General features: G+C 35.5%; 1 protein-coding gene across 4 annotated transcripts in view; it reads left to right on the forward strand.

The window, feature by feature from the left end:
- AFF4 (ALF transcription elongation factor 4) overlaps window positions 1–25,086 on the forward strand; it is a 92,955-nt gene that overhangs the window by 58,750 nt on the left and 9,119 nt on the right. For all 4 annotated transcript variants that reach the window (XM_073221335.1, XM_073221334.1, XM_037003559.2 and 1 more), the window contains 14 exons: window positions 5,375–5,411; window positions 6,771–6,816; window positions 8,917–8,971; window positions 9,421–9,458; window positions 9,868–10,030; window positions 10,648–11,565; window positions 14,497–14,585; window positions 15,178–15,418; window positions 20,386–20,480; window positions 21,093–21,156; window positions 21,273–21,409; window positions 21,670–21,741; window positions 23,234–23,327; window positions 24,138–24,181. In XM_073221335.1, the coding sequence (XP_073077436.1) occupies window positions 5,375–5,411; window positions 6,771–6,816; window positions 8,917–8,971; window positions 9,421–9,458; window positions 9,868–10,030; window positions 10,648–11,565; window positions 14,497–14,585; window positions 15,178–15,418; window positions 20,386–20,480; window positions 21,093–21,156; window positions 21,273–21,409; window positions 21,670–21,741; window positions 23,234–23,327; window positions 24,138–24,181 (2,093 nt within the window). The remainder of the gene's footprint in view (window positions 1–5,374; window positions 5,412–6,770; window positions 6,817–8,916; window positions 8,972–9,420; window positions 9,459–9,867; window positions 10,031–10,647; window positions 11,566–14,496; window positions 14,586–15,177; window positions 15,419–20,385; window positions 20,481–21,092; window positions 21,157–21,272; window positions 21,410–21,669; window positions 21,742–23,233; window positions 23,328–24,137; window positions 24,182–25,086) is intronic.

The raw sequence follows: 25,086 nt of genomic DNA on the forward strand, positions 1-25,086 counted from the left end.
TTTCATTTCTAAAAATGTCTACTTCTCTGTCTAAAAAAGAAAAATCAAATAAGTATTGCTTCTCTTGATCTGAATGGCAGATTGGTCACATTTTATTTCTGGCATGTGAGGTATGGCGAGAGAAGTTTAGGTCTTGTTAGTATGGAAAAGTTGGTAGAAATGCCCTCATTGATTTGTTCTTCCTAGCTGTGGCAGATTGAGGTTTTAAGTGTGCTTGGTCATGACTTACAGATTATATTAACTGTTTTTAATTCAGCTAATCTTCGTAAGTCTACAGGTGGCTTAAAAGGTATACCTGCAATGAAACTACTGAATGAAAATCACACTAAAATGAATTTCTGAGCAAGTAAGACAGTAGCAGAGCTGAGTTCCTTCTCGTATGAGCTCTTCATCTACTACAGTAGAAAGTAGAAATAAGGATGCCATAAGCAGCAAAAAGAATAAAAGAATCCAGATCATCAACAGTAGTTTAAATATGCATTTATAATCACTAACCTTTCTTTTATTATGTGATGTGCCTTGATATAGTAACTAATGAATCTATGAAAACATAATGGTTCATATCACTGTAATTTTGAGTTATGTGATATTCAGTCCTTAAACATACATCAAGTTTAATAAAATCTTATGAAAACCTCTTGAGGTTTCTCCCAGTGTTTTCTATACCTTTGTCCAAAAACTTTGTCTTTCTGTTTCAATGAAAATGACTGAAACCAGTACAGAGACAACATAACTAAAATGCATTCCTGTGTCAGGAAACAGTACTGAAAAAAGCTTAAAAGGCAAGACCAAAGATTCAAGGAACAAATATTTAAATAAATCGTGCAGAGTACAAAGCCAGCGATATATGTAGGTAGATGAAAGTACAGGTGCTTCTGGTAGTCTCAATTTATGTATTTCTTACATTTTTTTCCAGTTATAAAATGCTTAAAGAGCTACTTTTTTGTGCACCACTCAAGGAAAAATATAAGAGATGAAAGTTAATCCTAAAGCATATATAATTTCTCCTCCTCCCTCTTCTTTCCTCATGGAGAACCTATATGGCACTTGGGAGTATCTTTTATGTTAACGTAGAAGTTCACTGGCTGTTTGTTTCATGACAGAGTTATCCTCACTTAAAAATTAGTTAGACTTACCTCCCTCCCTCTCTCTTCCCCCTTTATTTTCTCTCCTTCTCTCCCTTCCTTGGTTCTCCCTCCCTCCCTTCCTCCTTCTCTCTCTCAATTCCCAAATATGCCAGATCCTTTCATAGCTATTTAAAAAATTATAAAACTCTCTTATCTTCTCAGGGTAAAGATGATACTTTAGCAGTGAATGAAAAAGTAACTGCCTCATGCTAGGAAAACAAGAAAATAATGTCATTATTATATATTTTTTATTATTGACAGAAACTGAAGACTATCATGTGTAAACTTTAAAGACTTGGAAACAATTTTCTAAATTCAGTAGGTTTTGAACCTGTTTGCTAAAAATATTAAAATGATGTAACCTTTTAACTGAAAACTAATTTATTTCAGTGAACATTGGCAATCTAGTTCAGTTTCAGTAGAAAGTTTTGTATAATTAAGGTATAAGATTGAAATTTTGGTATTATGATTTAATGAACATAGCACTTCTAACATTTGTATAGTTATGTCTTTGTGGTATCCAGTGAAACCAAACATCAAATGTGTGTGTAAGAAAAGTGTTCTTATTATTAGTAAATAAATTTTTTTTTCATTTTTTTTATATCATTAATCTACAGTTACATGAAGAACATTATGTTTACTAGGCTCCCCCTTCACCAAGTCCCCCCCACATACCTCTTCACAGTCACTGTCCATCAGCGTAGTAAGATGCTGTAAAATCACTACTTGTCTTCTCTGTGTTGTAGAGCCTGCCCCATACGCCCCCACATTATACATACTAATTGTAATTCCCCCTTTCTTTTTCCCTGCCCTTATCCCTCCCGTCCCACCCGTCCTCCCCAGTCCCTTTCCCTTTGGTAACTGTTAGTCCATTCGTGAGTTCTGTGATTCTGCTGCTGTTTTGTTCCTTCAGTTTTTCTTTGTTCTTATACTCCACATATGAGTGAAATCATTTGGTACTTGTCTTTCTCCGCCTGGCTTATTTCACTGAGCATAATACCCTCTAGCTCCATCCATGTTGTTGCAAATGGTAGGATTTGTTTACTTCTTATGGCTGAATAATACTCCATTGTGTATATGTACCACATCTTCTTTATCCATTCATCTACTGATGGACATTTAGGTTGCTTCCAAGTAAATATAATTTTTAAATTGCTCAAATACTATTTATTCCATTTTATCTGAGCTCTTTAAATAGTGAATATTTTGATCTTACATAATCCACATAAGTTAAATAATATATACAGTATACATATTTTGGAGCTATAAATGCAAAAGTTCCTTAGTGATGGGGAGTGCTTGCTCAAAAAAGCTTGCAGACCAATTTGTTTAAGCTGTAGTCATCTACATGGACCATCTACATGGATCTCCTAACAGGTATCTTTACTTACATTCTAGTTTTCTGAAAGCTATTCTGCATTAGCCAGAGTGATCTGTACAATATGCAGATGTAATTGTATAATTTTGCTTTTAATAAACTAAACACACAGTCGTACTTACCACAGTTGCCATTTTACATGTTTGCATTAGTTGTTGGAAAGATAGTCATTGACATTATTCAGCTGCGTATTAAGCTCCATGAAGACAAGGCCCTTGTCATGTTTTTGCTTATCATTCTATTTTTTCCAGTACTTAGGTGTATGAGTCAACATCATGTCAAGAGTTTGGGTTTATCCCTAGGAGAAACAAAGAGCCATTGAAGGCTCTGTGAAAAATAGAGTAATGATGGCACATACTAAGACTTGGGCTTTAGAAAGATCAACTGGAGGCTATAGTTGAGTAAAGAAATCAAGGAGAGAAACTAGAGTCAGAAAGACCTCTTAGATGGCCCAGGTAGATGAGAAAAGTTGAGGACCTGAAGTCTTTGTGATGGTGTTACATTTAGTAGATGTTTTTGAGACAGAATTCAGAAGCATTTGGAGACTTAGCTGACTGAATATTGTCAAAGTGAGGGAAAAGAGTCAAAGATTACCTGAAGCTTGGGCCACTAATTTTTAGGCCATTTACCAGGTAAATGAGTATATAAGATAGCTAACAATTCAAGGGAGAGGGAGATCTTTCTAATTTTTAACACAGTTCACAGGAGTGTCCTCTTGGCCATTGCTATATTTACAGGATTTTTAAAATAGTTTTATTGACATATGATTTACATACCATGCATTTCACCCACTCAAAGTGTACAATTAAATGGTTTTGAGTATATTTATATGCATACAGAACCATCACTACAGTCAATTTTAGAACATTTTTATCATCTCAAAAAGAGAGGTCCCTACCCATTAGGTATTTACCCCTTTTCTCTGTTCTCCTCCCTGTGCAACCACTAATCTGTTCTTTGTCTTTATAGATTTCCCTTTTCTGGACATTTCATGTAAATGAATCATGCCATATGTAGTCTTTTGCAACTCAATTCTTTCACTTTAACGTTCTGTTTTCAAAGTTCTTCCAAGTCGTAGCATGCACACATCAGTACTGCATTCCTTTGCATAGCCAAGTAATATTCCATTGCATGGCTATATGTCATGTTTTGTTTGTATGGTCATTGGTTGGACATTTGGGTGGTTTTGAGCTTTTGGTTATTGTGAATAATGCTACTGTAAACATTGGTGGATAAGTTTTTGTGTGGATATGTTTTCATTTTACTTGGTTCTATACCTGGGAGTAGAATTGCTGGGTCATAGGCTAACTCTGCTTAATCATTTCAGGAACTGCCAGGATGTTTTCCAAAGCAGCCAGCTGCACCATTTCACATTCCCTTAGGCTTCTAGTTTCTCTACATCCTTATTAACACCTCTTGTTATCTTTTTTATTCTCATTGTAGGTTTGATTTGCATTTCCCCCCAGTGACAAATGATGTCATATGCTTTTTGGCCTCTTGTATATCTACCTTGGAAAAATGTCTATTCAAATCCTTTGCCCTTTTTTTTTCATTGGGTTATTTGTCTTTTTATCATTGAGTTGTTAGAGTTCTTTTTGTATTGTAGATACCAGTCTTATAAGACATGATTTGCAGGTATTTTCTCCCACTCTGTGAGTTTTTTCACTTTCTTGATGGTGTCCTTTGAAGCATAAAGTTCTTAACTTTGATGAAATCCAACTTATCTATTTGTATCTTTTGTGTCTTGTGCTTTTGGTATCATATGTAAGAATTCTTTGTCGAATCCAAAGTCACTAGGATTTGGTACTACATTCTCTTCTAAGAGTTTTGTAGTTTTAACTCTTTCATTCAGGCCATTAATTCATTTTTTAATATTGTCTGAGGTAAGCATCCAGTTTCATTCTTTTACATATGGCTCTTCAGTTGCCCCAGCAGCATTTTGAAAAGACTATTCTTTCCCTGTTGGATGGTCTTAGAATCACTGTTGAAAATTTGTTGACCATCGATACAGGTTTAGAAACCTATTTTAGCATTCATAGTGTTTGGATTTGTGTTTCACAGATAATTCTGTGATAATTCATTAAAGGAAGATTGTGCTTGCTTGTTATTAGGCTTTTAGGGATGTTTATGTAGTTTACTAAAACTGTATATTGTATACCACAGACTTAACCTAGAAAAATTCATGTGAAACAGCTGTTTTGATCATGAAAGTTGAGTTTGGAAATGCATGTTTCTTTTCGTGACAGTTACATTTGTCTTCCTTTTTTACTGAGGTGCTTCCTGAGTTTACTACACTTATGAACTAACTAGTATATGACAGTCTCTTCCTCAAGTTGCTAATTGTATGGTAGTGGAATTGGGCAGATGAAGGGGGAGAGTACAGTGGCACCAGAAAAACCATGTAGGAATTTTTAGTCCATAAAAGTGGTGTATTTTGATTTTATATAGGTTGTACAAATATTTCCACCCTTAGTATATAGTTTTTAGTACTTCTTTAAAAAAAAACTAGCATTTTGTTAAGACCAGGAATTTTACATTGAAATCATTTGCTTTCTCACAGCTCTAAATTAGGATATGAATGAGTACCGTGGATGCTGCTGAAAAGAAATGAATGATAAAGACTATTAAGTAGCTTGATGTTTTTTGTATTAAGCTCTGGGAAAATCCATTATCGACCTTCAAATTGCTGAGGCTGAACCAATGGGATCATTAAATTCTTTCAGTGTTTTTCTTTGTATTCATTCTTAGGAACTCAATAGGATTTTTAATTGAATTAGTTGGAATTGAATAGTTGAATTTGGAGTATTTTTCACTAATAAGCCTTTTTCTCATAATGTCCCTATATAATTTTATGTACCTTTTTTCATAGGAATCTCAGCAGTCCAATTTTGGCCCTGGAGAACAAAGTGAGTACTTCTTTTACTCTTGGTTTTCAAATTAAGCTGTTTATTGAGCATTCATTTCTCATAGTCACATCATATATTGCTTTAATAATTCTGCATGCCTTACCCCAATTTTTATGCTGTGGTATTACATGGGTTGAACTGAATGTTGGTATTAAAAAATGAACAATTATAGATCAGTGGAGATCAAAATTAACTTTTTAAAAATTACTTGCATTAATAGTTCAAAGTTCATGAATTCAATCTGATGGGCACCTCATATACTCAAGAGCCATTCTACTGTCTTTTTATCTGTCCTTCATGAACATACTTCGTTCTGCCATGGTAAAACTCTAAGAAAGCAGCGGGATCATTGTAGCTTAGCATGGTCTTCTCTTCTCTTCCTATATTTATTTATTCTGCCTGGATCTTTTTGTCTGGGAAGAAAGTCTGCTATCTGCTACCCAGACCCCCTCCACCTCCACTATGTTGGCCTTCCCACTCTTGAGGGGAGGATAGCCTCAGGAAATTCAAGTGTTGTGGTCCCAAGAGATGATAGCTGTGTGAATTGGTAAGGTCTGGGACCTTCAAAATGTCTGGCCTTCACCATATAATTCCGTAATAAAAGTTCTTTTTGCTGAGAATGTTAACTTCTTAATAAGGTAGATTTATACTGGCAATTGGTTATATTGGGAAGTAAAAATGGGAACTTTTTGATTCTTGTTGTCTTTACTGATCTTAGAGCAAAGACAAAACTAGAATAATATCCCTTTTAATGTTAACAAATACTATCTGTATATCTATTTCTTCCTTTCCCAAGCTAACTTGCGGCAAGTGAGATAATAAGCTGTACCTATTTGTTATGACCTGTGTTTTCCACTTAATTTATTTTAGAGTTGTTTCTGTATCAGTATAATGCTCCAACTCATTCTTTTTAACATTACAGTCATATTATATTGTATGCAAGTACCATAATTTATTTAAGTAGTCCCCTCTTGCGCATTTTGTTTCCAGTTTTTGCTGTTAATAAATCATACTATAATAAACATCTGTGTATGTATGTTTATGTATCCCTCCAGATATACCTGTAAATTCCTTTTGCTTTAATTGCTAGGTCAGTGGATATGTACATTTACAGTATTGATATTAACCAGATTGCCTTCCAAAAAATTTGTGTAAGAATTTATAGTCCTACCACCAGTGAATGAGTGTGCCTGTTTCCACAGGTATCTCAAATTATCAGACTTTAAAGTGTCACCAATTTGATGGATGAAGAATTGTATCTCATTTTGATTTATATTTCTTTGAAAGTATATTGATAGATGTTTTACAATCTAAAAAGCTACACTATAGTTGCTGATTTCCACTTTGTTGTTGTTCTAGAAAGATATAATTCTTCTAAAACTTCAAATGGGCACCAGTCTAAATCGTAAGTTTATTGCTTAATAAATTTGTCCTTTTTGCTCAAAGTTTACCTGTAATATCTGGATATTTATAACAATGCTTAGAAATATGTACATAATCTTTAAAGCCAGGGGTAGGCAAACTTTTATGTAAAGGGCTGGACAGTGAAATACTTCTTAGGCTTTAGGGGCCAATGGTCTTTTTCCCAACCACTAAGATCTGCCATTAAAGCATGATAGCAGCCATAGGCCATGGATCGGGCTGCGTTCCAATAAAGCTTTCTTTACCAAACAGGTGGTGGTCTGGATTTGGCTTTGTTTGCCTACCTCTGCTCTGAAATTACAGTTTTTTCTCATCTCTAGAGGTGTGTGTTGATAGTTTGTTTTTAATGAAATATAAAAAAAAGGACAGGATTCTTCTTAGTCCTCCATGTAACCACTAAGCCTATAATTTTAAAGTAGTGCAGTTTGTACCGTCTTTAAATTTTCCTACTTTTTTAGGTAGAAACAGAAATACACATCAAAATGTAACAGGGTCATGTACTGGATGGTAATAAATACCAGCTGAAAGAATGAACTCCTGAATTACTGAGACCAAATGCTAACTCAGTGATTAAAATTCTAAAGAAACTGTGGCCTCAGTGACATCTCTGTGCCATAACCAAAATCTATACTGATAGCCTTTGCCTCTTCAGCTGAGCATAGGGAGAACTGAGAATGAAAATGTGTGAATGCAAAAGGTCCCCCCACCTCACTGCTGAAAAATTTGAATTCTATTCCTATTTATCCTATTTATTCATATGCAAAGAACTTATGTGAGCCTACCATACATGTGTATTATCACTTTGATTGCTGAGAGAACAAAAGCATGTAGGACCTTGAGGGCTGAAATCTTTGACATATTCACATGTGTGAACAGGTTCATTGAGCTGCCATTATTAAATCATAAGGGCTGAGAGAACTCAGTTACAGTAAGTACATTTCCTTACAGGACATCAGTCATAGAGATGCACTAAGCCCTTGTCCAAAAGAAAACTCTTTTTTTCTGTCCCACTTAATTGGGCAAGCTTTAAAACACTTTTCATAATTCTGTAATTATCTGGTTACTTGTTTCAAGGTGATCTTTTAGGTGATACTCTGAATTTGGGGTCAGATTTAGAAACTCAGGTTAAGCTTTGAGGGTAAAGTATATAGTGATTGGAGTGAAAGAAGATTTCCTTCCCACTGGCTGAAGACTCTCATGAAATTTTAAGAAGGTAATGAGAAATTAAATATTTTTCTAGTTTTCTCCCTAAGCTTTGTATTAACCTTTCCTATCCTGTAAAAATGCAAGGAGTGTTTTGTGGTTCATTAATTAGATTTTAATTTTAATTTGGTTTTATGGCCTTAGGGAAAATTAAATCTGTATCTTTACTTTCAAAATGAATTCTAAAAACTGTCTGTTTATTGTATTTATTTGTGTTTTTTTCATTGACTTGAATTTTGATCCAGGAAGATTTGGAACCTGGAGTTTAAGGCTGTTGCTGTTTAATAAGCCAGGGTTCATATCCCAATTTGTTACTTCTACAAAGGTCACTCCTCTTTCATAGGAAGGTGTTTATGAACTAGAACTTTGACTTTGTGTGCTTGTTTTCACAATTATCCAGTTGTACAAATCTCCTCATGAAAAACTCTGGGGACAGTGAAAGAGAATTGCTGGTGCTTTCATTTTATCTCCCTTCTTTTTAGGAGTTAACTCTCTCTGGTGGACTGTTGAGTATGAGTATGGTCATTTGTTTTAATAATGAATGAGTGTGTGTGTGTATGCCATTAGAGAAAAATTAGAGATAACAAGTGAGTATCAGTTTGTAGAAGCTGGCTTTTGTTTAATTAGAAAAGAAAGATGAATATTTTACTTATGAAAAAGCTAGAGCTTGTGAAATTGTTAAATTCCTCCTGTCTCAGTTTTTACTTTAGATGTGAACCAAACCAGACAGAGTATGGTTTATTGGTTCTTTTCTTTATTTTTCAGTTAAATCTTTGGCTACCATAGTTATTATTTCTAGGATCATTGGTGGGTATTTAATACCCTGGTATGCTATGATAAACTATTCTAAAATAATAATCCTTTTGCCTTTTCCCTCCAGTATGTTAAAAGATGACTTAAAACTAAGCAGCAGTGAAGACAGTGATGGAGAACAGGTGTGTTACTACTCTGTGATTTTTGCCAGTCTCATACAATATTTACTTCTGTTGTATTTTATAAGAATCATAATTGATTAATACATTTATGATGCAGTTATTTAAAATAAGTTCCTGACACTGGAATATTGTTTCCTGCTCTCTTTGGACTTCCATTTTTTTCTTATTTTTAAAAAATTGACTTTTCCTTAATACTTAACGTAGATCAGAAAACATACTCATGAAGCATGAGATTGTTGACAAGAACTGTTAACAGAGCCTTTCATCTTATCCTGGCAGTTAGTTATTCTTGAGGTAAAAACAGCATGTCATAAGTTTTAAGTAAATACTGATGCATACAGATGCATAGAGAAGATAGTTTTTCTATTGAAAGTTCAGATATTTTTCACATTAAGCACATAGTGTGCTATTTATTTATTCAGAGATTTCTTCTCGTATTTTAATTTTAGGACTGTGATAAGACAATGCCAAGGAGCACACCAGGAAGGTAGGCATTCTTTTATTTCTTGTTTTATTTGGAGGGGTGAAGTTACCATTTTAGTGATATAAAATTGACCTTATAAAGTAAATACTATCACTTGTGATGGTAGTTGTATAACTCTGCGAATTAACTAAAAATCACACAATTGTACACTTAAAATGGTTGAATTTTATGGTATGTAAATTATCCCTCAATAAAACTGTTTTTAAAAAATAAGCACTAATGGCTAAGCTGCATATGAGAAATTTTTTAAGGAAGCATGTATTTCATTAAAATGGGAGTTATGGATTCATAGAATTGTGACAGCCTAACAAACAGTAAATATTTTAAATGTAGTTGGTTTTTGGATTTGGATGTTTTCCTATTGTCATTGCAAAGAAAACTTTTGATCATTTATGTGTTTTATCTCTTTTAGTAACTCTGAACCTTCACACCATAACAGCGAAGGAGCAGATAACTCTAGGGATGATTCTAGCAGCCACAGTGGATCTGAAAGCAGCTCTGGATCTGACTCAGAGAGTGAAAGTAGTTCTAGTGACAGTGAGGCAAATGAGCCATCCCAGAGTGCATCTCCTGAGGTGAGAGGGAGGCGGGGGGAACCTTCCACAGGCCCTTTCAGGATCCCTAGGGATGGCCAGTTATACCTGATTCAAATATAAGAAATTTCACTGTCTATCTTGGAGGAAGACTAGATACTTCAGTTTCCTTGTTACTTGAACAAATCTTTGGTCTAGATCAAGAACTACTTAAGTTCATATTTCAGGTCACTAAAATACTGGATTTATTTTGTTTGGGCTTCATTTTGTTTTTCAATGTGGAAAATACATGTTGTGTAGTTATTGCGGATAAAAAGACTTAACATAGTATTATTTTTCTGTAGGTCGATAAAATATGGTTAAAAATCTGTCAGTGCATCATTTGTTTCACTTTCTGGAACTAAATATACTATATGGTCATTTGTAATTCTGCCTTGGATATTGGATTTCTGACAGGAAAATCGTAATATTTAAAGGCCATATATAACTAAGCTTGTCTTCTGTGAATAAAGCTTATAGTCATTCAGCACTTTGCTTTGGTTCAGTCAGAACTATGAAAAACAAATGCCTTCATGGCATTAGTATGTTTTTCCTCTTCCTTGAGACTGCAAAGGAGGGAGAAATCTTTTGTATTGAAAAAAGCATATTCTGTTTTTCAGCCTGAACCACCACCAACAAACAAATGGCAACTGGATAATTGGTTGAATAAAGTGAACCCACATAAAGTGTCACCAGCTTCCTCTGTGGACAGTAACATCCCGTCATCTCAAGGCTATAAAAAGGAAGGCCGAGAACAGGCCACTGGAAACAGCTACACTGATCCAGGAGGACCTAAAGAAACAAGTTCTGCTACTCCTGGACGAGACTCCAAAACCATCCAAAAGGGATCAGAAAGTGGGCGGGGGAGGCAGAAGTCCCCTGCACAGAGTGACAGCACAACACAGAGGAGAACTGTGGGCAAAAAACAACCCAAAAAGACTGAGAAGGCAGCTGCTGAAGAGCCCCGTGGAGGCCTGAAGATAGAAAGTGAAACCCCCGTAGACATGGCTGCCAGCATGCCTTCCAGCAGACACAAAGCAGCCACCAAAGGCTCAAGGAAACCCAATATAAAAAAGGAATCCAAATTGTCCCCCCGACCTTCAGCAGAGAAAAAGAAATACAAGTCAACAAGTAAATCTTCCCAGAAATCAAGGGAAATCATAGAAACAGATACCTCATCCTCAGATTCGGATGAAAGTGAGAGCCTTCCTCCCTCCTCACAAACTCCTAAGTACCCTGAGAGTAATAGGACTCCTGTTAAACCCTCCTCGGTGGAGGAAGAGGATAGCTTTTTCCGGCAGCGAATGTTCTCTCCTATGGAAGAGAAGGAACTTCTTTCACCCCTCAGTGAGCCTGATGACAGGTTTCCACTTATTGTGAAAATTGACCTGAATCTTTTGACTAGAATACCAGGGAAGCCTTACAAAGAAACAGAACCGCCCAAGGGAGAAAAGAAAAATGTGCCAGAAAAGCACACAAGAGAGGCTCAGAAACAAGCCTCAGAAAAAGTTTCCAACAAAGGCAAGAGGAAACACAAGGTTTGTAAAGCGTTTTTGTTGTTTATGTTTGTAAACATCAGAATCTGAAATGCAGTGGAAATCTCAGTAAGCCTGTGATTAGTTGAGAGGTTGAGTCACAGCTACGAGGGGAAGGAGAGAGTGAGCCCATGACCCAGGTGAGGCTACAGACAGCAGTCTCTTGAGGACCACCTGTGCCTCTGCCCATCTCCTCTAAGTATTTAGGATAGTTTCTAATTAAAAAATGAGCCAGCGCTTCTATTCAGCATTTGTGCTGGCCAGGGTAGAGGTGAAAGTGAAGCCAAGAGTGCAAACTGGCCTTCACGACATTCTTGAAATTCTGGGTTTAAGTGTCTTTAGTAGGATATGTATTCTGCAGGTTGTCACAATCCCCAGCACTCCTTTCTTACACCAAGTCACATTTTTTAATTACTAATTCCAGCTAAAAAATTGACTCACCAATTTTGATGTGTCCTTAAGAATTTCCCTATACTGTTTGTTATATATATGTATACCTGTTTTTTTCCTCTTTCAAACACCCATATCTACAAATTCAGAACTAGAAACATCTGCTGGCATATAAGGAAGCTCTCATCTCTGCATACTTTCAAGATAATTTGGATCTAGAGACAAAGCATACATTTAAGGTCAGCTTGTTTTAGACTCAGAAAATGTGAAAATTCACAACTCCCTATGATTGGAGATAATAGACATATAATGAAAAGAGCTGAACAACTTATATAAAAATTCTTTGGAAAAAACAACTTGATTTTTCAGCTCTAGTGAAGACACTAGAGGAAAATATATTTTAATAAACTATACTGAAGAAGAGTATGATTTCCCCTGATGCATGTGAAAGGCTGAAAGCATGAGCAGGCGAATAGATAGGTATCAGAATGCCCGTACCAGGAGGACTCAACAAAACCCCAATCCCAGTTGACCTTAAGAAACTCACATAGGAGGGGATAGAAAGAATACAGCATTTTAGCATTTTCTTAACATCAAGTGAGCCAGAAGTTTTTCCCCTTTCTTTTTTTTAAAACCACAGTACTATGTACAGATTATGATGTATATTTGGACAGACTAGAATACTATTACTATTTTTGACATCTTCAAAGTTGATGATTTTTAAAAATTTGAATTATTAGAAAACGGAAGTTTACTACTTTTAGTGCTGTCACTAGTAAGTTTCCATTACTGTAGTTTAGGGATGCTTTGTTCAACTAGTAAGCTGTTTAGGGATCTGGCCCTTAAAGCCCACAGCTTTAAATTGCTGGACTTGGTTATGGGATTTAATTCATGGAATTGCATGAAATAAGAAATAGTATATGATAGGCTCTGCTCTTTAGAAAATTAAGGTGTATCTTGTGGAATTAAGAAATGGTCTTTTTCTGATTAAAAAGTATTACATGTTCTTTATAAGATATTCAAATGTTTAAAATATAATATGAAAATTAGAAGTCCTTTTTACTCTTCTGTTTAAAATTTTACAATATATTTAACTTGTAATTTAAAGACCCTCTTCCTCTAAAAGAAGTACCTCATATCTCCTCCATTCCCCCAGCTCATTAGCATATATTTTGCCCAAGTTCTTTTATATCAGTATCTGTAAGTCAAATTTTGATTTTATAAAATGTACAGCACCAGGAAATTTTGTAATGATTTTTGAGATTAATGACTTTGGTAAAATTAAGTGGCAGGGACAATTCCTGGAGATAAAACCAGTGTACTAAGGAGAGATCCAGCTAAGAGTAATAAAGAATGTGGATTCCATTTTCTCATGTTGTTCACATGTCCATCTCTAGTTGTGTAAAGGAATGTATTCTTTTGTTATGGCATAATGTTTGCAGTCTTGTGGTCTGATATTTAAAGTAATAGGAAAACTTAGATTCACCCAAGGAAGGAATATTGACAATTATAGATGGGCCCACAGCTTTTGTTTCAGTAAAAAAGTTTTTCAAAAATCATTAGACTTGGCTGTAATCAAAAAGACCAACAGTAACAAGTGTTGACAAAGATGTGCGGAGGAATTGGAATTTTCATCCCATGCTGGTAGGAAAGTAAAATGATGCGGCCGCTTTGGAACAGTTTGGCAATTCCTCAAAAAGTTAAACATAGTGTTACTAATGACCCAGCAATTCCACTTTTAGGTTTATACCCAAGAGAAAAGAAAAAACATGTTCAAACAACAATTTGTATTTGACTATTCATAGCAGCATTGTTCACATTAAACAAAAAGTAGAGACAACCCAAATGGCCATTAATTGATGAATGGGTAAATGAAATGTGGTATACCTACACAATGGAATATATTCAACCATCATAAAAAAAGAAACGAAGTACTGATATATCTGCAATGTGGTTGAACCCTGAACATGTTATGTTAAGTGAAAGACACAGAAGGCTGCACATATTGAATGACTCCATTTATATGAAATGTCTAAAATAGGTAAATCTCTATAAAGACAAAAACGTATAGCTTAGTGATGCTAGGGCCTGGGGGTGGAGAGAATGGAGAGCAACTGCTACTGGGTACAGGGTATCTTTTTGAGATGATGAAAAGGTTCTAAAATTGATGATAGTTGTACAACCCTGTGAATATACTAAAAGCCATTGTGTACTTTTAAAGGGTACATTTTATGGTATGTGAATTATATCTTAATTATAATTTGGTTCCCCCCACCCCCCAAAATATTAGACTGAAAAGATACATCTAAGAGACTGTATGAAATGTGTTTCAGTATTTGGGTCTGTTGATCTAAAATAGGAGACTTCTTTTCATCCTTAACACCCAATTCATTCGACATTGTTTAAATGAATTCTTTTGCTTCACATTTATCTAATTTCTGAAGTTTATCAGGGATAAACTGTTTGGGGTGACTAGTGCTGGAAATTAAAATTAGATGAATAAAAATCAAACCTGGTAGCTACCTTTTTTAATTTTTCATCCAGAATGAAGATGATAACAAAGCCAATGAGAGCAAAAAACTCAAAATGGAGGACAAGAATTCGGCAGGTCACAAGCCATCCAGCAATAGAGAGTATGTCCCCAAAACCAGTTACATGTGTGTTAATATATGTATGTCATTTGCTATTGGGTACTTTCTGATGTGCGTTTAGTTCTTTTTATACGTGTATCTCACATGTATGTATACGCATATATATACCAGATAGTGGGACCTTTTGCTTTTAGCTAATTGGGGTGGAAAGCATTTACGATCCAGTCACTTCTCTGTCCTCTTGTTAGTGGATGGGGTGATGAGTATAGGATAAGAATGAAAGCTTTACCACTTTCTGACTGGATTATAAGCTTATGTACAACTTTCAAGAGACTAATTGCTAACTTATAAGCATTAGTATCTTCTTCATTAATCATTTTGTTCATTTATTCAACCAATAGTTATTGAATTCTTATGACAGGTTTAAGCACTGGGTGTATAAACATGGGGAGGGGGACCAGACAAAATGCCTACCCTCATGAAGTGTATAAGTTCTGTTTTGCAGAAATCGTGTGTGCTAGTAATCAAATAGGGGAAAGCAAAATTGTCTCGAAAGCAGGCAAAGAGAAGTGGAAAAAAATCCGTCACCCTTATATGACTGTGGAGAAATGAGGGCATTTGTTTGGTTTGGCAGGTCATCTAAGCAAAGTGGTACAAAAGAAAAGGATTTGTTGCCTTCTCCTGCTGGACCTGTTGCTTCAAAAGACCCAAAAACAGAGCATGGCTCTCGGAAGAGGACTATTAGTCAGTCTTCTTCCTTGAAGTCAAGTAATAACAGCAGTAAGGAGAATAGTGGCAGCAGCAAAAACAGTTCCTCCACATCAAAGCAGAAGAAGACTGAAGGGAAGACTTCCAGTAGCTCTAAGGAGGTCAAGGTAAGGCTTTGGGGGCCTGAACCTTTTGAAAATAAATCTCAGTGCCATGTGACTTCTCCAAGGTGATGCTGTGCTTTGAAAATCTTGTAAAACATAGAATTAAATTTATAGGCCTGTGCATTTTTACTCTCAAAATGTGCTAATCTTAATACAAACTTACGCAGTGTCTGAGACCACGAAAGCAGCCAGTCAGCTGGCCACATGCATGTTAGTGAAGGTAGAAATCCATAACTGGGAAAGTTGGTTAAGAAAAAGAAACAGTTGATTATGATCTAATTATAAATAGCTCTAGTTGCTACAATTGAGTTCTTGTCTGTGGTTTGAAACTGGCTTTGGATTTTTTAGAATTAGATTTCACAAGTTATATTATGTAAAGTGACAAAACAACTATTTTGGCTTTGATTCATGAAGATGAAAAATATTCTTCAGCTGAGTTAGCACTGGATTTATTCCTAGAACATGATTACAATGTAGGGGAATAATCTTAATGTTTGCGGATGGGAAATTGGATCACAGCAGCTTTTTCAAGGCTGTACTTTATTACACTCTCACCCTTAATTTGGTTATCAGGACATTTGCATTACTTACTAAACTGTTCTAATCAGGAGCAAACTCCCTGATAAAATTAAGAAAATACCTAGATTTTAAAGACTATACAATTCACTGGAATATTATTTGCAATTTAAGTAAACAAAGGTTTGAGAGTTGAAAAAATTGTTTCAAGGCAGTTACTCATGCTTATTAATGTGGTAATTAAATCTCTTAAATTGAGATAATTGTGAACAATGTATCAGATTGAAATATACCATAGGCTTTTTCTCCAGTTGGACACCCTTCTGTACTTAATTGGAAAGTCAGTCCTGGTGTCCTTAAAGAACCTGACTGTTCTCTTGGCCTCTTTCACTCTCCTAGTTCTCTCTCTACCTGTGGAGTGGATTCTGTCTCCATCTTCCATCCTTTAACTGTAGAATTTGAGGCCTGTATGCTTATTTTTTAAAGCCTTTCATCTTTCTCTCTTTTTTTAAAATGCACTCACTAAGTAGAGCTCACCTACTCATTTAGATTTTGTTATCTTATAGTTAAAGCTCACTGCCTGTGTCTCTCCTTGCAGGTTTGTCAGTGCCTTGGAAGCAGGGATTTATATCTTGTTTTGGTTTTATCCAGTGTTTCACTTACTGGGTAATCAGGAAACATTTTTTGGATCAAATATAGTTATTTGGTGCTCTGTTGTTACTGACAAAATATGAAATATAGGCCCTGACCACTTTAACTTCAAAATCTTATGGCACTTAACACTTGTTCAAATCATTAATGTTAGTTTTGGCAATTTCCAATTTAGGCAATTGTATATGGGTTGTTAAAGAAAAATCTGTAATTTAGTTAGAAAATAAGCTGTTTTTGTATAACTAGAGAAAAATTAGATAATATGGAAAAACCAAAGTTACATTATAGTTTTTATTTTGTTTTCTAGGCCTGTGCATTTTTACTCTCAAAATGTGCTCATATTTGCTCATATTATCAAATTTTTAAAAATATACTGGCATAGAGTTTATTTCAGTCTCTTACTGTGCTTTTAATATCTGTTAATCTCTATTTATGTTCCTCTTTTGTTCTTAATATTAATTCTCTGTGCCAGTTCTTTTTTTTTCCTTGATCAGTCCCAGCAAAGGCTTACTCAGTTTTACTTGTTTTTTCAAAAAATAGCCTTTGGTTTTGTTGATTCTCTGGAGTTTTCTTCTGTTCTTTATTTTATTAACTTATGCTCTTATCTTTATGATTTCCCTTACTCTTTTTTTTTTTATGTTTTGTTTACTAAGTTTTAATGATGAATACTTAGGTTATTAATATTTAAATTAATTTTAAGCTTCTTCTCTTTCTCTAATATGAACAGGCTACGTGTTTTCCTCTAAACTACTGCTTAGCTGCATCCCACAAAATATGTAATATATATATTTTTTGGTATCATTAATCTACAATTACATGAAGAACATTGTTTGCTAGGCTCATCCCTTCACCAAGTCCCCCCCACATACCCCTTCACAGTCACTGTCCATCAGCATAGTAAGATGCTGCAGAATCCCTCCCTACTCGTCTTCTCTGTGTTGTACACCCCCGCAACATTACACATGCTAATTGTAATGCCCCCTTTCTTTTTCCCCGCCCTTATGCCTCCCTTCCCACCCATCCTCCCCAGTCCCTTTCCCTTTAGTAACTGTTAGTTCATTCCATTCTTGGGTTCTGTGATTCTGCTGCTGTTTTGTTCCTTCAGTTTTCCTTTTTCTTATACTCCACATATGAGTGAAATCATTTGGTACTTGTCTTTCTCCACCTGGCTTATTACACTGAGCATAATACCCTCTAGCTCCATCCATGTTGTTCCAAATGGTAGGATTTGTTTTCTTCTTATGGCTGAATAATATTCCATTGTCTATATGTACCACATCTTCTTTATCCATTCATCTACTGATGGATACTTAGGTTGCTTCCATTTCTTGGCTATTGTAAATAGTGCTGTGATAAACATAGGGGTGCATCTGTCTTTTTAAAACTGGGCTGCTGTATTCTTAGGGTAAATTCCTAGAAGTGGAATTCCTGGGTCAAATGGTATTTCTATTTTGAGCATTTTGAGGAACCTCCATACTGCTTTCCACAATGGTTGAACTAATTTACATTCCCACCAGCAGTGTAGGAGGGTTCCCCTTTCTCCACAGCCTCGCCAACATTTGTTGTTGTCTTTTGGATGGTGGCGATCCTTACTGGTGTAACGTGATATCACATTGTGGTTTTAATTTGCATTTCTCTGATGACAAGCGATGTGGAGCATCTTTTCATGTGTCTGTTGGCCATCTGAATTTCTTCTTTAGAGAACTGTCTTTTCAGCTCCTCTGCCCATTTTTTAATTGGATTATTTGCTTTTAGTTTGTTTAGGTGTGTGAGCTCTTTATATATTTTGGATGTCAAGCCTTTATCGGATCTGTCATTTACGAATATATTCTCCCATACTGTAGGGTACCTTTTTGTTCTATTGATGGTGTCCTTTGCTGTACAGAAGCTTTTCAGCTTGATACAGTCCCACTTGTTCATTTTTGCTTTTGTTTCCCTTTCCCGGAGAGATATGTTCATGAAGAAGTTGCTCATGTTTATGTCCATGAGATTTTTGCCTATGTTTTTTTCTAAGAGTTTTATGGTTTCATGACTTACATTCAGGTCTTTGATCCATTTCGAATTTACTTTTGTGTATGGGGTTAGACAGTGATCCAGTTTCATTCTCTTACATGTAGCTGTCCAGTTTTGCCAGCACCATCTGTTGAAGAGACTGTCATTTCCCCATTGTATGTCCATGGCTCATTTATCGAATATTAAGTGACCATATATGTTTGGGTTAATGTTTGGAGTCTCTATTCTGTTCCACTGGTCTGTGGCTCTGTTCTTAAAATATATAATATTTTTATAACTCAGTTTAAAATGTTTTCCAGTTCACATTGTGGTTTCATCTTTGTCCCAATAGTTATTTAAATGTATATTACTGAATTTCCAAACAGGGAGATTTTCTAGTTACCTTTTTTTGTTTGTTTAAACATTTTTAAAAAAATTTTGTTATCATTAATCTACCATTACATGCAGAACATTATGTTTACTTCACCAAGTCCCCCTCTAGTTATCTTTTGGTTAGAGCTTTTACCTTAATTACATTAGGGCTGGAAAGTGGTCTCCATGGTGCAAATCTTAAGAAATTGTTAAGATTTGCTTTGTAAGAGAGTATAGTATATGGTAGATTTTTGTAATGTCCCTTTTTTTTAATTGGAATAAAGGTGATACACAATATTATGTTGGTTTCAGAAGTATAACATAGTGACTCAATAATTATATATACTAGATGCTGTAATGTTCTGTATTTGCTTGAAAAGAGTATGTATTCTGCACATACTGGGGACGAGGATCTGTATCTCACATGTACGATTTACATAGAAGAAAAGTGTGTTGAAATATCTGGAAAATTGTTTTATTTTCCAAAGCTTCTGTTTTCCTTCAGTAAATCTCAACTTAGGCATTTATAGATCTACTTATAAAACATAGAGGGAAAGCTTGACCTAGTAATATTCAGGAAGCCATTTCATATACATGCAAACTTTCCCATAAAGAGCTTAGTATTTTCTCAAATCTCAGCACTTCCATTTCATTCCTTGAAGTAAGCTGTAATGGAAGGAACTGAAGAGCTCTTACACAAGAAAAGAAAATGGTTATGATTGCCTTTTAAATAGACTTTAAGCATATGAAGAAAAATTATATATTACTGGGTTTTCTAATGTTGGAACATTTATGTATTTGTAGGGTAAACTCTACTTATTTATAGTGTTTTATTATGAAAATATGTGTATTCAATTTAATGATAGGCTGGGGAAGCATTTGGGGAGATAGGATCATAACATTTGCATAAAGGGCTGTGCTCATAAGAGGCAGAAAAAGTTTAAGAATGGTCTGAGCTCTGAAATCTGAACTTAGGGAAGTTGCTCAAGCTCCTTGAGATTGCTTTTTATTCTTACCTAATAACAGTACATGTTTCCTAGAGTTGTTGACCCTAGGAAGTCCTTAGTTAACTTAGTGCCTGGTAAATAGTAAGCACATAGAAGTGTTAGATATTATTGCTATTTTCTTGACCAGTAATTACCAATAAATTTTGTCCTGCTATTTTGATACTAGGTTTGTGTCTTCCTTAAGTTTTAACAAAAGCCTAGGTCAGTGCCTGGCATGTGGTAGACCCCTAATATTAGAACAAATATTTTGGTTATATAAAATGGGTCAATTCTCAAAGGATGTTTAAGTTCTGAAGTTTTATTTTACAATAAGGAAATTAATTACAGAAGGCAATGGAATTCTGTTTCTTTTACCAGTGACTCAGGAAATACTTTTAGTTTAATTTTAATCACCTCACAATTTTCAACATAATTATATATTTTTTTGGTCAGGAAAAGGCTCCAAATAGCTCCTCTAACTGCCCTCCATCTACGCCAACTCCTGATGCTTCTAAGCCTCGGAGAACAAAGCTTGTCTTTGATGACAGGTGAGATAAATACAATTTTTTATGTGTTCAAGAAATCATTCTAGTCACTATTTTTAAAGAAACTCATTTTAATTTCTTTCATTGACCAAAAGAATTCATTCTTGTGTTGTGAGCCATAGAATATTTAGATTTTAATTTGAAAGGCACCCAACTGGTCCGAGTTTTGCTCCTTTAACTTAACTCCATGACTGTCATAGGGAAGTGAATGATGTACCTTCCAGGAGGACCTGACAGCTGCTGGTATCACTGTGTAAAATAGGTGCTTTCTTAAATAAGAGCAATGTTGTTTTTTCTGTCCATTTGGGTAAAAGTTTATTTCTCTTACACACATTTTATTTACCTTAAATCTTTGAAACAACATGGGTAAGGTAGAATTTGATACTAGAGAGCTTTGATGTCTATTTCCTAAGTAGAAAATTTGCCATTAGTTGGCCAAAATGATTTAATCTCTTAACCCAGTATAAACATTTGTCAGAAAAAACTGAATTGAATGTTTAGTAATAGCTCGTTTACCTGAGAACATGAAAACTGGGGGTTGCTGGAGATTAAAATGAACTAATACTATCTTACGAAAATATTTAGCACTATTTATAATAAAAATTTACATTGCAGAAATTATTCAGCAGACCATTATTTACAAGAAGCAAAAAAGCTAAAGCACAATGCAGATGCTTTGGTATGTAACTATTTTCACATTTATGTATTTAGTCAAATTAACTTGAATCTTTGTATGTTGCTTGTTCCCACAGTGTATTGGTGCAGCTCTCGTTACCTTTATTCTCCTTTCTTCAGTCTGACAGGTTTGAGAAGGCCATATACTATCTCGATGCAGTGGTATCTTTCATCGAATGTGGGAATGCATTAGAGAAAAATGCTCAGGAATCCAAGTCCCCATTCCTTATGTATTCAGAGACAGTGGATCTCATAAAGTGAGTAGGGAAATTTGCCAATCATGGGCACTATTATATTTCTCTTGCCCATCTGGGCACAGGCTGATATAACTATATATGGTAAAGCTAAATAGGATGCTTAATCCTTTGTTATCCTTATCTAAGGAGAACTAGCTACTTCAATGGTATTTTTACCTCTATTTAGGTTTTATTCTAATGTTTTGAGGACTGAGGAAGTAGTCATAAGGTCAAGGTGATGTATTATGTCTTGTGTCATTTGTTTGTTATTTTAATCACAGATACACTATGAAGCTAAAGAATTACTTGGCACCAGATGCTACAGCTGCAGATAAAAGACTCACGGTACTTTGGTAAGTGTTGTATGTTCTAGTCTATGCTAAATGACAGGCAGTTCCATCGTTAAGTTGTGCTATGCTCTTCTGAAAGTTGTCCTTTAGTCAGCCTTCGGTAACCCAGTCATAAATCTATTCTTGATGGATGAAGTAGAACATAACTCAAAATTTCTACTAAAAGATTTTTGTTGTTGTCAGCCACTGATCCATCATCCTCTTGGCAAAAGCCTTGGTAGAGAGGGACTGGTACTAGAATTCTCCATTGTCTTAAGTGGTCACTCTTCCAGCCTCTTGTTTCGGTATCCTCTTATTCCCATATATTCCTTTCCTTTGGGAGCAAATGTTTAGCTTGCTCAGAATAAAGAATGTGGCTTGTTACCCTATGATTTCACTAATTTGTGGAATCTAAAAACAAAACAAAATGAACAAAACAGCAGTAGATTCATAGATAATGATAAGTTCCTTGTCATTCCCATGGGGGAGGAGTTGGGGTGGGTGGGATAAAGGGGCACAAAAATCTCAATCATAATATAAGTTGGTCATGGGGATGGTAGCACAGCATGAAGAATATGGTCAGTGATTCTGTAACATCTCCCTGTGTTGACAGAGACTAACTGCACTTGTGGGGGTGAGGAAGAATATGGGTCAGTCTTGAACCACTGTGTTGTGTACTTGAAACTAATATAGGATTGTATGTCAGGTGCACTTCAGTTTAAAAAAAAAAGAATGTGACTTGTTTGCCGGTCCCAGGTAGGTATTACCAGTTCTTACTGAAATTTTGAACATACAAAAAGTATTTACTTTACCTGGCACAGTGTTTAACAAGTGGGAGTGCACCTGTGGATAAAGCTGACATGATTCTGCTTGTCGTGGAGCATAGTATCTAGTGTAAAGAGGCAGAAATGAATTAAAGAGCCACACAAGTATATTAACTTAGTATTCTGAAAGAGTAGGGAGACCTTGTCTTTAGGTAGAGGGAACGTGTACAAGGGCTGGATAGTGGGAAGAAACTGGAAACTGTCAAGGAACTAGGAGACCTTTGAGAAGTGACAGTGACAGGAGAGGAGGGCAGCAATGATGAGGCAGGGCCTCAAATGTACACAGCCATGTTAAGGTTTGTGTGTGTTACATCAGAGTTGTGAAATTTGTAGTTGAGTCTCCACTTTTTGTTGTTTAATTTCAGATTATTTATAATTTGGTTTAGAAATTCTGCCTCTCAGTGGTTTTTTTAATGCATATGTTATAGTGACATGTTGGTGTCCTATGGGTGAAGTTTTGATTCTTGAACATCAACAAATAGGCAGCTAGTTGTCGGTTTCTTACCCCCCACACCCAGGGAGTATACCGTAATAGCACGTCTTTTGGTTTTGCCTAAGGGTTAGTGTTGTTGACCTTATGTCATGGTCTGGTCGTGTGAGCCAGTCCTGTACTCTTACACGATACAAAGGTTGTGCACATGTGGCCAGAGTCTGCTGTCCTGGTAAATAAGTTGCCCTTTTCCATTGGTCAGCCTGCGATGCCAGTCTTTGCTATACCTGAGGCTCTTCAAACTGAAGAAGGAAAATGCTCTGAAGTACTCAAAGACACTGACAGAGCACCTGAAGGTAAGTGTGCAGAGAAGACAATCCATTTCCTAGGAGACAAAAATCCACGAAGTCCTCAGTTTCCACCCCGGAAGTGCCTTCGTGGTTTACCTATCACAGCAGGGGAGGAGCTGTTGTTTGGGAACTTTCAAAGAAGTGTGAGGTTTTGGAAAGTTTTTAAACCCACATGTATGATGGTAGCCATATACTGGAGCCCTTAATAACATTTCAGTAGATGTATCTATTTTTATCATGAAACCTAATTTATGCTTTTAAAATGGGTTATTGTTTTCACACCATCCTTCCTTAGACTGTTATCTTAGTTTCCTAAAAAATGTCTTGCTATGTTTTTTCATGACAATACCACATAAATCTTCCTAAAATCCTGCCCTGATTAGCTTACCATTGCCTATAGGGTCCAGGCTTCTTACCCTAACCTTCAAGGCCCTCCCAGTCTCTCTCTCTCATTCCTTATCTAAGTCTCTGCTCCAGGAAAACTGTATGGGTCACATACAGTATTTTTCCTGAAGCCTGTGTACATATGACTTGCTTCTCTCTCCTTCCCTTCCCTTCTGCTCTGTGTGAGTGTCTCTCATTCTTTGACTCTCCCTCTAAATCTTCCAGAACACCCCAGCTCTCACCTAAATAACTACTTTCTGTTGCACGTTTATACACATACACACCACACACACCACACACACACACACACACACACATTTTGGTTTCTTAAATTTATAAAGCTTCTTAGAAGATCAGTTCTGGCTCATACATATTTAGTACTCATAAGTAGTGTATTCTTTAAAAATTAAGTACATTTTATTTCCTCCACAGAATTCTTATAATAATTCTCAAGCACCATCACCTGGCTTGGGAAGGTAGGTAAATTTTATTCTATAAAGTATTGTTTGTACCAAGTTTATTTTTATGTAAAGGTAGAATGAATGGGTAGCATCCGGTTTCCAAAAATAGAAAAATGACAACCTTTTAAAAAATTAAAGCCTCTCTAATAAATAAAGTATTTTTTAAAGTTACTATTTTTTTCCTGTTTATTTTTTTATAAGCTTAAAATATGGTAATGAACATAATCTTAGAAGGATTTAGAGAGGGGTTATTTCACCAGCAGAAATCTGAGTTTTTAATGGCATCTCAGCCATTCTCGCAGTTTGATTTCTCTAGCCACTTGACCTTTTATCAAGTGGGCTTATCTTTACTCAAGTCTTGACGCTACCAGAATTTAGTAACATTGGCATGACTGTGGTTTCTTCTCTGTTCCTGCATCACTCCTAGCTCATCCACCCATAAAAAGGAGGGAAAGTACCATGGAGCCTTTTTTTTTTAATAAGTTTATCTGTTCAATTATTTTATGTTAATTGACATTGTCTTTGCCTATATGTATTTTCCTTGCCAAATTTATAGTGCTAAAAGTACAGATAAAAATATTCTTAGGTGGTTTTTACCCCCAACTTTTGTTTGATTTTCCTTTTTTCATACATAATGGGGCATTTTTTTATATGGGGCATTTCCACAAATTTTGATACTGCTGAAGTGAACCTGCCAGATTTTAACATGTGTTTTCTAAGAAATATTTAATTGACAGGAAGCTTGAGATGATTGCAGTTGATCAGGAAAGCTGTACCTCTTTGTCATCTGTGAATAATTTGCTTAAACTAGGAAAGTACCAGAAATTATGGAGTTCAAAATAAGATGTTACCATCTACTATCACAGATTTTTTGTGTTAAATTGTTAATTCCACCTAACTTCCTACAAGATAATTTGAAA

Source organism: Manis javanica, chromosome 14 (assembly GCF_040802235.1).
Source record: "Manis javanica isolate MJ-LG chromosome 14, MJ_LKY, whole genome shotgun sequence".
Taxonomy (NCBI): domain Eukaryota; kingdom Metazoa; phylum Chordata; class Mammalia; order Pholidota; family Manidae; genus Manis; species Manis javanica.